Genomic DNA, 16,941 nt, shown 5'->3' on the forward strand with positions numbered 1-16,941 from the left:
ACCATTAAAACAGATTCTGCCTTTATTCCTAAATACTGGGAGTTCAAGGTATTCAATGTCCCATTAAGAAAAATAAGCTGTGCTGTAGATCAAGTTTGGTGAACAGCCTAAGAGAGTCAGACAGCAAACCCGAGAGACAGCCAACAGTATTTGAAAAAAACCAGCTTTAATCTGTAAGCTCTAGATGAAATTTTCAAACACTGGGTACCTCAAATTAAACTTCTAGGCCAACAACCTAAAAAAGGACCCTTAAAAACAAATCAGGAGCATAAATGACTTGTACAACCTGGCCCCAAACAAAAGGCTTCATTTCTTGGCACGCAGCAGAAGCTGCAGTTGCTGGGCACCACTGCCGGTGGGTTTGGGGAGAACGCCAGAACTTTGGTAACTCCAGCAGGTAGATTTCCCTTCACTTCCAGCCTTCACACACCCGCTTACTGCAGAGCCTCCATTCTTTGAGGTCTCTTTGGACGAAGATTTCCTACTCAGCCTTATGCTTCTGATCTGCAGTTGTCCTGTTGAATTCAATAGGATTACTCCCTTAAGCACAGAGCTCAGCAGGACACATTCACCGGACTGAACGCTGTGAAGAGATTGCAATGCCCTGCAAATCTCGACTGCACGCACACATACGCGCACGCTCACCCTTCCCTCTGGTAATTCTGTGAACCCCCCCTCCCTTTTTTCCTGCAGTGTTCTTATTCTGTATTTACTCATCCACTCCAAATATCTCGCTTGCCTTTGCCCTCCTAAACATAAAACACACACGTTTAACAACAAAAACAAAAAAATCAAGCCTCGTTATTTCTGCCATTTTAGCCTTTTCCCTCCTTGATTTATTCTGAATAATAAAGTAGGCTATAAAGTTGCTGCAAAGTTTTGTTTTGGTTTTTTTTTTTCCAAAAAACAAGTGGAGTTCATCTAGCAGAAATTGCAGTGACCCCTGCAGAGCCATTACTGATCACACTGACCAAGTCGATACCTTTCAGCCTGCATAATTACACCCCTATTGTGATTTACATTATTGAAAGAGAACATGGATTGAGAATGTGCATTTTGTTTGCTCTTACATTTTCTAAATTATTTATTCTCCTCCCCCCCAACTTAACGGAATAAACATTTTTAAGGTCCTAATTCTAGTCTGACATGTGGATTCACAAGGGATCTGCATCTATTTACTGCCATGTATACAAATTAATTCACTCAGAAAGGTTTGCTACAGGAATGAATAATTCATGGCAGAAGTGCTAGCTCATACACTGATTACATAAAAATCCTGCTAGTGACTCACCGCTACCAAGAAAGCTTTAATTTCACCTCCTCCTCTGATTTACAGTTGTTTAACCTTTAATTGTTGTACAAAATGAGGGTAAACTGATGCTTAAATTAGTATCTAATAACTGAGAACATCTCGCACACAAAAGCGGGCGACCGGGGAAGCGGAGCCGATGCGAGCGGGGCAGGTTACACAGCCGCTGTGTGGGAGCACGGCGGGTCCAGCTCCGTGGCCATCACCCTGCCTCTGGGCTGCCCCCAGCCGACAGCTCCTGCGCAGGGCTTCACTGGGGCTGTTTAACCTCCTGGGGGCCAACACCTTTCGCCATGCCTTTTTCTCCCATAGAAGACTTCCAGCAGAAGTCCCAGTGTCACAAGCTGATGCGATCTCGTTTGATGTCGAGGGAAGATGTCATCCTGCGACCGGCCCGTGTCTAAGGGCAGAGCCGAGGGGCGGCGGGTCCCTTGGCACACCGACGGCGTGGCGTCCCCCGCACAGCCTGGCGCAGCTGGAAGCACTGGTGCGGTCTGCACGGACTCTCGCCGAGCACCAGAGGAAGGGGTCACGCTGAAGGACCACGGTCCTGCCCTTCAGCAAAAACTTCCCACTCTAGACTTAGAAACTGAACTTACAGCTTGGCAGTGTTAGAGCTCAGCCGCAGGATCACTTTTTTGTTTGCTTGCATTCTGTGTCAGACCCCTAAATATCTATTTCCCTGGCAAGAGATCACATCCAGCAGGAAAGTGGTAAAAAAAAAAAAAAACAAAACCACCAAACAAAAAAACCACCAAACACCACCACCCCCCCAAAACCTTTAAAACACCTTGCCATTGCATTTTCCAGTTTTACATGCGAGAGCTGCGTTTGCACAACCAAAGAGGTGAGAAACAAGTACTTATGAACAAATAAATGCTTTTAACAGCTCGCTGTAATACCCGCTTTCCTCTAAGCTTAGCAGATGTGCAAAACCAGCTCTGCGGGCTGAGAAGTGGCAGCGAGGGTTTGCATTCAGAACACAGCAGTGCAGAATACAGACATCTATTTACATCGCTTTAAAAATTAAGTGAATTATCACCTCCCGATCCCAGGAGTCCCAAGCAACCTGCAAACTGCCTCAACTGTTCAGCTGTTTGGCTGAGCTAACTGTATCCTCCTGCCATTTGGGGGTTTTGAGAATGGCTAAAATTTCAGATGAACAAGAAAGTACCGACAGCGAGCTCTGAAGCTTTTGAAAGCACTATTGTAAATGGCTTCAAAAACAAAGAGGAGAGCAGAACTTGCTGGCCTGGACAAAACGCAAGCCTGGCAGAGAGCACAAAATATTACTCCAGGCTTGTGCTGTTTTGCTGTGAAGCCCCCACGGTGCTTCACCAGACCCAGGTTCAGGTTTTGGTTTGAGTTACGATGGTGGCATCAGGCAAGAATCCCCCCCGGGAGAGCAGAACTGTAATCCAGCAAGGCAGAGCTGATGTTGCAATAAAACTGTTGAGAGAAACACAAGTGCTGTGTGCGAACAGCTGCAAGCGCTGCAGAGAGGGAGGAACCCACCTACAAGTCTATTAGCCAAATACATGATAGAGAAATAAAAGCACTTAATGAACAAAACCCTCGCAGACAAAGTGGTGTCATGAAGAAGAAAGAAACCCTCTGATAATGAGGCCTGTGGAATGAATGAACCTGTTAAAGAATCCATCTCCTGTGCATCAACTGATGTCAGGTAACGCATGGTGAGATGCCTTCTGTGAGGATGAGGCACATATGTGCTGAACAGGAACTTTATCTAAGGTTTGGTCTCTGATGTTGGGCTTAATTCTCAACATCCTCTAGCTTGCAGGACTATTTCTGCAGAGGAATGATAAGGACCACAAAAAGACCTGAAGAGAGAGCTCATTTACCTGGAAACAATGAACAGCAAAGCTGTAATTGTATAATCATACTGCTACAACTCTGCTGGCATAACAAATCCACGCAGGTACTCTGAGCAAGCAACTCTTCCTTGGTGTAGCTTACATTGCTTTCAACATTGCATAATTAAGCAGTATAAAGATATATGCCCAAAATACCACAATTATTTTGTTACACCAGAACAGCCACATGGCTCCAGTTGATTATCCATGGAGAGTGCCTCCAGGAGGCAAAAATCCATTGAAACATTACCCGCTTTTGGCAGTCACAGTGTAAATGAATGTCTGATTCCAGAGAATTACACATTCAACCGATCTCTTTCCTGTGAGGAGCAGGAACTTCATAACATGTGGCCTCTTTTCAGTGCACCAGATACTGTGCGTTCTCCTCTCTAGACCATGCTGCAGCGACAGCTGCTAACACTGTACCTGTATCCCTGCTCCTTCGGGGACCGTTATCTTCCACACACAGTTGAGGCTATTCAGGTACGGCTCAGGGAAGCCCGGGGACAGGATGGTTCCTTTGCGTTCAGTCAAATTTCCACCACATGGCACTGAAATAAGCAAAGTACTGTTTGAAAATGGAAGGACTTGGCTTTAAACTAAAAACATTCTCTTTAAAACATCTGTCCACGGACAAAAAAGCAAGCAGAACTGGCTCATGATTTAAGGATAAGATTTGTATGAATAATCCTCTTTTCAGTAACTCTCATACAACTTCTAACGCAAGCAGCACACAGTCCTTAGGTGTGGGGAACACTGGGTACATCAGCCCATGAGACTGGTTTTCTAGGAACTGCTCTCCTCCAAAGAAGGTGAAAGCAGCTTTCAGACAGATCTAATTTATTCTAGATGCTGTCCCAGATCTTACAACAAGTACTGGATCAAAAGGTCCCTTCCCTGACACTTAGGGTTAACTGCCTTTGTTCATAGGCAGGCCTAGCTTTTGTATGTAAGAGGTATGAAATAGGGTTTTTTGTTTTGGTTTTTGGGTTGGGGTTTTTTTGTGTGTGTGTGGTTTTGGTTTTTTGGGTTTTTTTTCCACCATCCCAAAGGATGTAATTTATTTTTCTAGCACAAATTGCCAAGCTGTTTTGTCTTTTCTGCCCCCGAAACCAAAGATACCTACCCACACAGGTGGGTACCGAAACGTTCCACTGAGCCAGTGCCCCGGGCATGGTGAGGCACTCGATGCTCCGGGAGCCCAGCAGCGCGTAGCCAGCGCTGCACTCGAACCGCACCACCGCCCCCACCGCGAAATCGCTGCCCAGCCGCCGGCCGTAGCGAGGCTCCGGGACCGAGCTGCACTGGGTGGCACTGGTCCGAGGAACCGCTTGCGTTGCAGACAGGAGAAACCAGCAGGTGAGCGTGCAATTGCAAAGCAAAAAGAAAACCAAACAAAAAATGGTTAGAGCAAACATTTTGGAAATATTAAGCACCAAATTAAAGATCTGTGAAAAACGACACAGGAATCTGACTATACCTAAACCCCAAAGAGAGGCTGAATCCAAACATGATCATTGAGAAGAAAAAGAAATAACATTTCACTCAAACATTTCAAGTGATACTTGAAATAAAAGCAGCTAGGACATTACAGAACCACGCATGCTTTCTAAGATGAGACTGTTTGCCTTCAGAAAACTTATCATCACATCAGAAAGGTAATTTCTAAACAGGGAAACCAAGGCGTTCAGCAATGACTTTCCAAAAAGTTGGTTTGCCATATAATGCTAGAGCCTCAGCAGAAAACCATTTAGGTTTCTCAGCTCACTCGGCCTCGTTACTATAAAGGACAGCAATTTTAAACAATCTTCTTCATGATGAGAAAGGTAAAAGAAAGAAAAGGGGAATTTAAGTTGTGATGCTGCATCGCCAACTGTTGAAATTGCCTGCATTCCTGTTCAATACTGGAAACAAGTCAAAGAAAGAAATGGAGAGTCTGACAGATAAGTGAGGGGAAAAACAAGTCAAAGAAATGTCTATTACTGAGAAAAAAAATCAATTAATATTTTTCTCTGAGTTGCTTTACAATTTATTAGTGTTTAATGCCTGAGTTGCTGGGAGGGAAAAATGTGGAGATGATGAGCACGTTAGCTACATTGTTTGATTTTAATTTGATTCAGAGAGAAGAACGTCAAACCCACTGTCAAAGGCAACACGCAAGATGATCAGCAAGAAGCTGAAGCCTGAAGTGTGTCAGTGGTCTGGGGAGGGGAATGGAGAGGCAGAAAAGGAGCCACTTATGATGATGCACTACTTTGGGCAAATCCAAGCTAGCCAAAATACTTATGGATCTGTACCCCCGCTCAGCCATTTGTGACCGACGAGCGCGTGCTTGGCGCCTCTCCAAACCAAGGAAAGAATCGTGCCTGTGTGCTTGACCCTGCAGCTCCGCTCTGCAGTTCAGGCTGCTTTCAACACCCCGCTTCAGGCTTCTGACTCCTTCGCCTCAGCGGACCTTGTCATACGTGTGCATCACTGGATGGGGGAGGCTTTGGGAGAAAGAACTCCTCGTTTGTGTAAAAATGCGAGTAAACACCATTAGAGCCTGGCCAGGCAGATCAAAACCAGGGCTGGCTCTTTCTTTTACTCTTGCTTTCCATGCAGTAATCACTGAAGAGTGTGCAGCTCATAATTAGCATGCAGGAGGGAGTAGGTAATCTTTACTGATTTCATCAAAACCTTTGCTTTGCTGAAATCTTTAAAGATTACTATCAGAACTACAGTTGTTTTACAATAATTAGGCAGAAATTCAAGAGAACAGATCTCTGGATACTATAAAATCCAAACCATGCTTCACTTCGCCCCCGGAGAAGGCACGGGTTGCCCCTGCTGTCTGTCCCCACTTTACAGTAATGTGCATGTAAAAGCTTGGCTGAACCACAGCTAACTACACAAAGCATGTGGGTGAGAAAGCCCTTCTGTTTTCCCACTATTCTGTGCATCACTTTCTATTTACGACTTTAAAATCTCTAAGTGGGACTTGCCCAATGCAATGCAAGCTGTTACTGGAAGGATCAAGGGGCAAAAGTTTGACAGCAGGAGACCTAAGCCTGTGTCACGCAGAGAGGAAGGTTTTTACAGAGCTGCTAGACAAGTGTTCAGCTGCTCACCCTGAGAAACGTGCTAAAACACCAGTGGGAAAAATTGCTTGGGTATAAATCTCAAGAACTCACTGTGTGCTCAGGGCATGATTCAATGAGTATTCTGATACTAATCCTGGGACGTGCGAGGGTTGAGGCTGAGTGAAAATGGAAGGTCTGAATACGAAGTACCTGCAGGAGCCAGACAGCCCTGCAAGTTCACTGCTACCAAAATAATTCTTAATCTCCCGTGATATTTCCTGTTCAGACAGAAAGTGTGCAAGGACCCACAGACGTCAAAAGCAGTTCAGGACACTTCAAGACATCACTGTATTTTTGACCATTATCTCGGGACCAACCTGAGGACATTTCCAGAACACAACTGTACTCACCTTGGTAGACAAAATGAAAACCTTTGGCTGTAGACTGACCCTTGGAACTAAATTTGATGAGAATCTGGTTGGTGGTAGCTAACGGTAATGATTCACCTAGATGAGGAGAAAGAGATAACACAGGAGAGACAGAGATTACAGCATGTGCTACACAAATGGGTTGCACAGAGCAAGGTGTTAAATGGCAGGCTGCATTTTTAGCTTGCTTTTCCCAGCAGCAAGAGGGACACTTTCCCTACCTGTATGAGAGCCCGAGAGGGAGCTGAGGAGCCGGGAGTGCTGGTTGGGGCCGTCGTGGACTTCGATGACATCGTTGAGCGCGGTCTGGAAGAAGGCGAACTGCCCAAAGACCACTGCGGAGAGAGGCAGCGTCGATCGGGGCGGGCAGTGGGACGAGCCGCACTGCCGGCCCCACACAGCCAGGGCCTGGAGCCGAGGCATTTCAGCTTCTTTTATCAGGAGCTTGGCAAAGATAAAAAGGGCCTGACTGACAGCCCTGGAAGATGGGAGCCCTTTATTTATCCACAAAGTAGACATAACAGAAGCAGCAACCAGCCTCCCCCATGTTCACTTGCCAGTATGCTTTAACACTGATTCATAGGCCAAAAGGGATTCTTCTATGAATCATCCCATTTGCCTGCCTACATAACGCAAGGTATATAATTTCACCAACTGATAACTATTATTTATTATTTGTATTGAACCTCTATCATGAAGCTCCTGTTGGGTTAGGCATTGTACAAAACCTGAAGAAAATAACAATCCCTGTCCTGAAGGAATTAATTTCTAGATTGAACCTCTCTGGTCAGGGAGGATGACTGCTAGGGAGAGAGGACACTCACAATTTTATTAATAGTCAGTCCTAAGCCTGTCTACAGAGACTGCTAACGAGGGAGCCATGCAGTGCTCTGGGTCTTACTGCATACATTGTAAATACACCCAGGAGCAGGCAGAGTTTATAAAAGGGAGAAAATAATAATTAGAGGATCAGAGCATTTTTTTAGCTAGAGCAAAGAGACTTCAGTTATTTATCTTTATTTTTCAGAACATAACAACAGTTTTTTTCCTCCTGAATCTGCACTTAGAAGATTTTTTCCTCCCCTTTGTCTCTTCTCCTAGCTTTGCATTTTCAAGTTGCAAGTGCCCAGTTGCAATTTCACAAGCTGAGAGGTCTCTTGCTGTGAAATTCATCATCCACCAAGCTACGACATTTGTTTCCTGCACATTCAGGTTTCCAACACAGCTTTGATGCTGGGAACACCGAAAAAGTGACGATAGCACACCCTGATGCCTGCTGTACACAGAATCTGAGAAGTGAAGGAGATGGGAAATGCATAACGTTCACTACTAATGGTTTTCCTGCTTGTTTTTAATGAAGCTATTGAAAGGCAGCAGGTGGAGAAGAGAAACTAATTCAGCTGTCATCCTACCGTAGGCAAAGTCAGACTTGCAGATCAAGACTGTCTAGCCCTCTAGTTATTGTGTTTCTTAAGACAATATCAAGATCAGCTATAGTAAAACAGGTTAAGAGGTGCAAGAGAGCAGTGCAGTATTTCATCAGTTAGCTCCAGAAACTCAGATGGAACCTAGATGCACACAGGCAGAAGGGCAATTCGAGCGAAAGGAGCTTATAACTGATGTCTGAACACGGTAGCCTTATTTCACATCTTGCTGTCTTACCAAAGGAAATCACAAACAACTGAAAAGACCATAGGGACTGACTAGATCAATACAACGCACTGAGAAGCAGCATCAAATAACGGAATTTAGAGACCTTCACCTGCCAGAGCTGTCAGTGCAAGTGCTCTTTAAAAACTTTAAATTCTCTTCAAACAAGAAAATATGTTAACCAATACTAATATCCAGCTAGCTGCCTCAAAGGTTTCTAGAACGTTGATCATTCTTGTATTCAAGCTCTGACCAAAATTAAGCAGCATTGGAGTCTAGAAAAAGAATGACAGTCTGTTTAAATGGGGTTGGCTTTTGTTTGGATCCAGTTTTAAAATTTAATTTACATGTTATTTAAAAATAAAAATTAGTCATAAGTACCGTAGCTGCACATCCACAAAACTATACATTTATGTGCTTCTCTGCGCAGACAGAGTATTTAGCACCATGGTTAGCATGTGTTTATGGTAAATACATTTTGTACTCTCGGAGGTCCTCTGAGTCTGCTGCTAGCATTAATCACCATGAATTATTTTTGCTGATTTTTCAACTCTGCATGACTGGATATAGTGCAGGAACTGGAAGGGGAATCACAAGACGGTGTTTCTCGTCAGGTTTTTTTTTTTTTTGTCCGCTCATTTTCGATAGATTTTGAAATTCAGAAAATTCCCGTCATCCTTACTGACTACAACAAAGTATAAATAGCATCCAACAGTGCCACTTACTATCTTCCAGTCTCCCTTATCTCCATTTATATCTGCACTTATTCTACTGCTTTGTTCAAACAAAAGAAACCCAAACAAGAGAGTTGCCCAGACAGTAGGACAGATTTTCAAAAAAACATCCAAAACCGATACCATAGTCCTTTGGCACAACGATGAAGTACAAGCAGACTTGTCCGCTGGTGTAGTTCTGGGGATAATTTGGAGAGAGGACGACGCCGTCCGAGCCTGTGTACTGACCGCCGCAGGGTGCTGTAAGAGAAAGTCGAGATCACGGAGCGCACCCTCACCAAAGCCTGCCGTGAAACATCCCCCTTTTCCTGCTGCTCTGAGATCCGCCCCGCCCCGGGGTTTTAACGCCGTGCAACGTCAGCTGCCCCCAGGCACCATCGATTCTACGCCTCAGGCATCGCAGCTCTCGCTGCAAGTTCTTATTAAGAAAATAAGGCTTATCCGAACCCGAGTTCGTGCCTGCTTCACATTTAATTATGGAGACCATGCCAAGGCTAAGGGATGCCGTGTATGGTGGTGTAGACTAATGCGTGATTTGCACTGCTCTCCACCTGACCTTAAAGCTGAGGACCTGTCAGAGTGAGCTCCTACGCTTTTCGCCCTTTCTCAGCAGCAGGAGCCTGGCTCCAGTGGGAATGGCATCCTCCCCACCAGTGCCTTTCTGAGTCAGGGATTTCATTCTTCCAGTCACCACAGACTGACAGCTATCTCTTGACTCACTTCTCAGGTTAAGAAGGTCTGACTGCAAACCCATCATTTAAACTATTTTCTCATTAAGCCAGAAAACAAAACAACCACAGAACGCCTAAGAATACCTTCTGTTTTCTCAATAAACTCTGACCCTGCTCAGGAAAGCACATGCTTAAGGGCTTTGATCAGCAGGGATCAGGTTAAACCAATGTTTAAGTGGCTTCCTGAATCCTGCCCTGCACTAGCGACGCAGGATTTGTCACGCAGATAATCTGTTGCATCCAGTTTTCTGTCTCTCAAAAGAAGGTTCAAGAAACTTCATATAAGTCAGCTCTTCCTGACCTTCAGGTGTTAAAAAAATCGAAAAATTATGAAACACTGAGAAAAACCATCTCTGTCCCCTTGCAAGCAGCTCTACGCAAAAGTAACATCAAGCTTTTCATCAGGATAAACTGCTGAAGTATTTGGCAATAGGCAAATCATTCTCTACTCACCTTTTCCCCTTGGGCCTTACCTGTACAGGTAGGTCGAGGTTTGTTCCATGTGGGTTTTCCATCCCCTCCCATTATGCACGTCAGCGTGGAGACCCCTTCAATGTCATACCCTCCGTCACAGTAGTAGGTAATTGTAGACCCCAGCTTCAGATCTGTACCCACTCGTGTGCCATTCTTAATCGATCCAGGGTCGAAGCATGACTCCCGGGGATTTTCTGCAACAGAGAATTGCCAAGGTCTTTATCGGTCTGATACAGCTACTCTAAAATTTTGGCCAATGGCATGTTTTTTGGCTTTCCTCATCTGGGAATCTCATGCATATCATAAAGACTAGTACCATTTGCAGAGTTTAGATTTCAAGCATTCTCTCATGCTGCTGAATCTGGGCAATTGTATGGGGCAGATTCTGGTCCAGACCTTTCTCTGATGCTCAGCTCCAGCACAAGTATACTGAAAGAAGGAAGGCTTCAGCTCCCACACGTATTTACTGGTACCCAAAATCCAATCAATAAGACAAAGCTTTGATTTAACTATCGACACTCGCTCTCCTTTCTTGCACAGGGGACAGGCGGCAAAGAACTTTGCAAACCAGGGCATATAAACACAGATTGAACATGCAACATATTTCAGATGTGCTACATCTGTTCACATTATCTCCTTGGCACCTATCATTCCTGTATCTAAGAGCTATCTGCGCTCACCATGGAAATGCATAGTGCCATGTGCTAGCTGGTTGACTCTCCAGATGTGCAGCATGGCTGCAATTATGGCAAAATGATTACAAGTAGTTAGACAAAATGACATTTTTCTCTCTGTTCACTATGCCCTGCAGAGTTAAAAACCCCATTTACATATGAAAATTCCAGTAAAGACTACAGAGCTGTCAGGACTTGGATATTTCTTTCCTTCTTCTTCTGAGGGCTTTTTTCTTTTTTTTTCTTCTTTTTTTTTTTCCCCTGCATGAAATATAATTAGAGGCTTTGATTAATCCTGCTCTTTTGTCATCTGGAAATTGCTCATTAAAGATGAGGGCTTTTCTGAGAGCAGTGGGTCTGTGAACAATTATAATGTGTTTAAGCATTAAATCATAGGCTTTTAGTATTTGGGGAAAGGGTGGAGGGAGAAACAGAAAACAGTAAAGCCCCCAGATCTTGCTTTTGTTTCTTTGTTTGCAGTGAAAAATAGGATTAGCTCTATGGTTTCTTTTACACAACAGCTGTACCACTAGCTAGTGATCCAGGTAAACAGGGTACAAAAGGACGTGAAATGTTTCCACCAGGAACAGCTGCCCTGAGCCACAGCAGTGAGGCCACTGGTTTTTCCTAGAACACCAATTCCCTATTTTGGGAGCCACAGGCTGGTCAACCTGAATGCTCCTCACAGACCATCACACACTTGTATCATCAGACTTTAAATGATGAAGTCCTGGGTTCTCCTCTGTGTCAGGGGTGTGTTGCTGCACGAACTTTGGACAAGCCACTTTTCCTTTGAGCAACCCTGTTCCCCAACCAAATAACAAGATGTTCCAGTTTATCTGATCCTGGGAAGAGACACACATGTGCCTAGAAGCATAATCACTGCAGCACTCAAAAGAGAGCTCTGATACTCACAACATGAAGATTGGGAGTTCTAAGACAAAAGAATTCAACAAATATTTTTATCCTGTTATTTCCTGTGTGCGATCTGACAGTAGGTCCTGCTGAGACACCAGCTAGCCACAAAAGAGAAATCTTGATTATGATGAGTAAGATATCAGGACCAAAAAGCTTGTTTCAGTCACAGCACTGGAAAGCAAAGCCCTTAGCGCTCTGGTCAGCTCAGACGAACACATTACCTCCTCATTTATCCTTATGCCTGTGAGACATCAGCCATAGCTGCGAGTCGATGGAGTATTCCTGTACAGACCGGTCATCGCAGCCCACAGAGGTGACGAATTGCTTCTGGGCACCAGTCACCCAGAGCACTGAAGATGAGCAGTGCAGCTGCACGGCCCAGAGTCCGCTGTAGCACACAAGCCATTTGCAAGTGTAAATGCTTCATCTACTCTCCCAAAATATTTTTTCACTCTGCAAGCCTTTATTTCTCTGAATTGCTAATATTCACTTTTAGACCCTTTCATAGAAAAGCTGCACCCAACGGCTTCCTTCTGACCACTTTATGCCTCTCTCATTATTTTGAACAGTCTCACTGCCTTTCATCCAACAAGTTGATGTGGCTTCAACCTGTCAATCAGCCTCCCACCTGGCTGTCAGATGTCTTAGCCATGTGCTTGATCTCAGCCTCTGCTCTTGCTTTGAAAAATCATGACATTCAGTGCTCAAGTCACTCTGTCGACTGCTGAAAAAAAGGGTGGTGGCTGATTGCTGAGCAACAGCCCTGCTACTTTTGTTGTGTTTTCCTCATTCTTGACTGTTTCTGTTCCCTTGAGGGTCTGTGTCTTCAGGGACACCACTCACCTTAGAGGATGATGCATCCTGACACACTAGTCCTACGCACATCTCCAGCTGAACACTCCTCCTCTGCAGATGAACTGCCCGGATGATCCTCAGCAGTAGGCTACAAAGGGAGGCAGGAGCTCAACTTTAAGGAAGTCTTTGGTTGCGTGGCGACTGCAAAAGGCTCGTAGAGGGATGTGGGAAAGCCACAGCTTCCCCAGCCTTTGATTTATTAAGCTATGAAGTGAATACAGCGCGGCTTGCCCATTTAGAATTAACGTTTTATTTTCACTCAGACCTTCAGAAATCGAGGACTTTACCCTGATGTCCCAATTAACATGGATTCAGGCTGCCAAATGTTTAGAAAAGAGTCAAGACAAAAATGCCATGAGAACTGGCTCATTAGTCCACAGAAAGCAGAATTTTCTGTGCTTCCCCTCTCCTTTCCCAAGGAAAACTCAAAGCGTGCATGAGCTCCTAGACCAGGAGGTCAGGCTTTCATCTGCATCTTCGAGAACAGCTTCACTGCGGAGTTTCTGTCTGCAAAGTGCATCATGAACTCCATATCTGTGAAGATGTGCAAGCCTTTATTAAGAGCTAAGCCTTAAAGCAACCCCAAGAGAAACTGTCTAGAAGACAGTTTTCCACAACAGTCGTCATATACTTAAGACAGGACAAATTACATTAGCATCTTAAAGACCAGGTGTAGCCTTGGCATCCCAAGCAGCTTGGCTGCTGCCACACCAGCTTGTCGGGAGCCCAGCACACTCCGACTCATCCAGCTAAACGGACTACCTTTTCCAAAGGACAGATCTGTTTTTCAAAAGCAGGTTGTTCTAGGGTCAAGCATCATCTCCCATTTGTGACTGTTTTAACAGCAAACAGTGCTAGATATTTTTAAACAGCTTGCTTTGCAACAGATTTTACAGAACAGTGTTTCTGTGGGGAACTTCCACCTTAAATAACCCATAAGTAATGCTGAATATATGTTTATAAGCTTAGGATGGGCAAAATAGTTCTGGCTAAATAATAATGGATTTGGAATAAGGCTTGGGGTTTGGGTTTTGTTGGATTTTTTTTTTTTTTTCATTCCTTTGGAAGGGTGAAAAGTAATCAGTTTTGCTTCATTTGCTTTCAATTTCACGCCTCTTCACTTCTGGCCCACAACAGAAACAGGAGTACAAAAAAGCGTGAGAAAACCTCCCGCTTTGGAGTATCCAACCTGGAAACTCCTTCCTGCCCCCTGCCCCAAGCACTGGGAGCCAAACCTAGATACGCACCTTGGGTCCCATTCAGCACCAACCCATCAGGATACGTTGCTCGGATGGAGGCAGTGACTGATGGAGTTTGACCCGCTTCTGTGTTCATGACAACAGGTCCCCAACACTCCCAAAATACAAGGGAGGGGAATAATTTGGGAAAAGCTCTCCAAACGACTAGCCTGCCCTTTACATTACTAACAAAGTGCAGTCTCCATTTAAAAATATCAGAGTTTCAGTATATAAAACGTATCTTAATAAAAATCTGTGGCTTGCGAGATGCTGCAATGCAAACTGATTATTAGAATTCTAGGTATATTGCAAGCCATCTCTTTCCTGCGTTTAAGCTTTTGTTTTGTAACTGTCTTTCCTATTTTGTAATCAAGAACTTATCATCCTTTTGCTTTGGTAGACTAATATTTGTTGGGCTCAAGTGAATCTGCTACGAACACAGCACACTGCTTTCACAGAAGTGACAACATTAACTAAGCTGGTGTTGCAAACAAGCACTTTTTTAAGGATTATGATAACTTCAACAGACCTTAAACAGGATGCCTGAGCAGAGCATGTCTTCCTTGTCATAAACCAGCCTGAACTCAAAATCTACTCACTCCTGCTAAGTCATTCCAAAGAATAAATTCCTCCCCAGTTGAAACCCCAAACTATTGCATTTAAGTTTCACCTGACCCTCTGAACCAATCCAAGGCTTTATGCAGTAAAACCAAACCTCTGTAAATTTAAGTGTGCGTGGGGAAAGCACGCTTACGGTTTTGTTGCTGGTAACCTTAGTTTGATTTTTCATTCTGCTGCACAGCTGACAGTGCATCATGGGTGCAAAGCAAAAGATATGGGTTCATCTATCAGAAATCCTGCTGGCGTAGTGTATCCGTGTAGCTAAACTGGGAAATTGCCTGGCTGAAGATCTGCCCTCAAACACCTTTCTATGGCATTGCTGCATTCCCACTTTACTCTCGCTGTCATGCTCTATGCAAAAACAGACATAATAAAAGCCAAATTCATTCTTCTCTCTCTGTTTTCTCCATTCCTCCTGGCCCCAGAGGACAACTTTCTCTTGAAGAGCCATTGCCCCTGAAACAATTTCAAATGAAGTGCTGAGGCTGTTTGAAATTCACCCGACACACTGTAGCTGCAGGCTACCGATACAGTCCCAGTCCCAGAGAAGATGCAGGATTTCAAACAGGGACTGACAGATGGCTGCTTCGCTTTTTTTTTCCCCCAAAAAACATTACCAAAAGGGGACTACAAAGCCCCTGGTAATTAAGAGTATTTCACATACAGGTGATACATGGTATTTAGGGGAACTATAGGGGCAGAAGCCTACGTGGGCTGCAGCACTGACCAAACACCATGAGATGGCTGAGAGAAGACAGTGTCTTTGAACTGTACTTGGGATTCCACGCTGGCAAGGAGCCGAGCTCGGTATTTGATTTTCTTTCACACATGCTCCCTCCTGCATTTCTTTTCTTCTTCCTTCAATTCCCCAAAGTTCTATTTTCTGCCGCTTCTCAGACTTGAATCCCAGGTTCCTTTTAAAGTACAGGGAAATTAATGAGCAAACTTAAAGCTTCATTCTTTTCTCCCAGCAGTTTAGCTTTGTGGGAAGTATGTAGGCGCGATTAACACTGTAGGAGTGTTTAGGAGAAAAATGCATCGCACAACCACCCTAATTTAATGAGACTTCATTTGTTAACTACTTTCTGGCTGCCCAAAAAGAAAGTGGAAAAGAAGAAAACCTAAGACTTAATTTTTAGTAAAATTAATTCTAATGAGAGCAGAAAACTTTTAATCTCTTGAACCTTAAGCAGTGCTAATTGTCTTTGTCTTATTATTTCGTAACTTTACCAGAGGGAAATTCATCTGTTCAGCATAACTAATAGGAATTGCCATCTCACTATCTTTTAACCTCTGGTACAGGTAAATTCAAAAGCATGAACCACAGACCGGAGACAGGGTATAGGAAGAGAGAATTGCCCAAGCACACAGAGCAAGCAGCAGCAGCCCTGAAAACACAGCAGCAGCCCATCAGCTCTCCAGCATGAGCTATTACTGCTCCCACAGCACACAGTTGGGCCAACAAGACTCAACAGCCTGTTTCACAGTGTACACCACGGATGCAAAGCCATGTTGCACAGTGGCACGCATCCAGTACATCTGAAGCCATCAATGCTTTTTTCCCATACTGCAAACTAGTCCATATAGGCCAGAGCAGGCTTGAAGAATTCTTTCTTTCTAGCCCTGGTTTCTTCCCGGTTTTTAATCCTTTTCTCCATTCCACGTAATCCTGGCTCATCAGATCCAGCTTTTCAGAGCATATTTTTTACTACAGTTTGTAACAACTCCATTCTTCCACCTACCTTATGCACAAACAAGGAACATATCTGCCAAAGCCTTCCTTTTTCCCCCCATCTCCCGGAACAGCAGTGCCAGGTCTGTCACTTCTCAGCTTGCTCCATCGACAGAGAGCTAAAAGCACCCAGGGAAAACTCTAACCTCTGCCCCTGTCTCTCACCATTAGAGCTGAAGCCACCACAATGTTTTACTTCCTCCTCAACCAAGCAAGAAAAAAAACAGCCACTGCTCTAATAACACTGATACCTGTGAACTATTCTGTTCATTTTACTAATTATTAGTGATTTTTTAAGTAGATGCTTTAGAATCTTAAGTGAAGCAAAATGCACAGATTTCAGGAGAGCTCCATTGACTCAAGAGAGCTGAGCATCCACCTCCGTGGTCCTCGCCTCTAGATATAGCCACCCAATCGTTTGGTACACTCTTGAATGACAGTATCAAAAATTCAGGCTGAGATCCCATATTGGATATGTATGCCTGCACCTCCTTTTCTTGGACAAAGCCGCTCTTGCCACTAAGAATAAATCCTAAATCCGTGGCAATATGGAGCATTCCTAATAACCAGCTAACAGTTCAGCACTCTCTACTACTCTGAAAGCTCAAATCTGCAATGAAGCGGCATGTTCTGCTCACTAA

At 44.3% G+C, this 16,941-nt stretch overlaps 1 protein-coding gene across 1 annotated transcript in view; it reads right to left on the minus strand.

Moving 5' to 3' along the window:
- The window catches only part of CSMD2 (CUB and Sushi multiple domains 2), a 324,356-nt gene that overhangs the window by 67,458 nt on the left and 239,957 nt on the right, over positions 1–16,941 (minus strand). Inside the window, 6 exon segments of the mRNA XM_050909729.1 lie at positions 3,610–3,734; positions 4,310–4,513; positions 6,656–6,751; positions 6,895–7,008; positions 9,181–9,297; positions 10,262–10,456. Coding sequence (XP_050765686.1) covers positions 3,610–3,734; positions 4,310–4,513; positions 6,656–6,751; positions 6,895–7,008; positions 9,181–9,297; positions 10,262–10,456 — 851 coding nt within the window.

The sequence above is a fragment of the Gymnogyps californianus genome, chromosome 22, assembly GCF_018139145.2.
Source record: "Gymnogyps californianus isolate 813 chromosome 22, ASM1813914v2, whole genome shotgun sequence".
Taxonomy (NCBI): domain Eukaryota; kingdom Metazoa; phylum Chordata; class Aves; order Accipitriformes; family Cathartidae; genus Gymnogyps; species Gymnogyps californianus.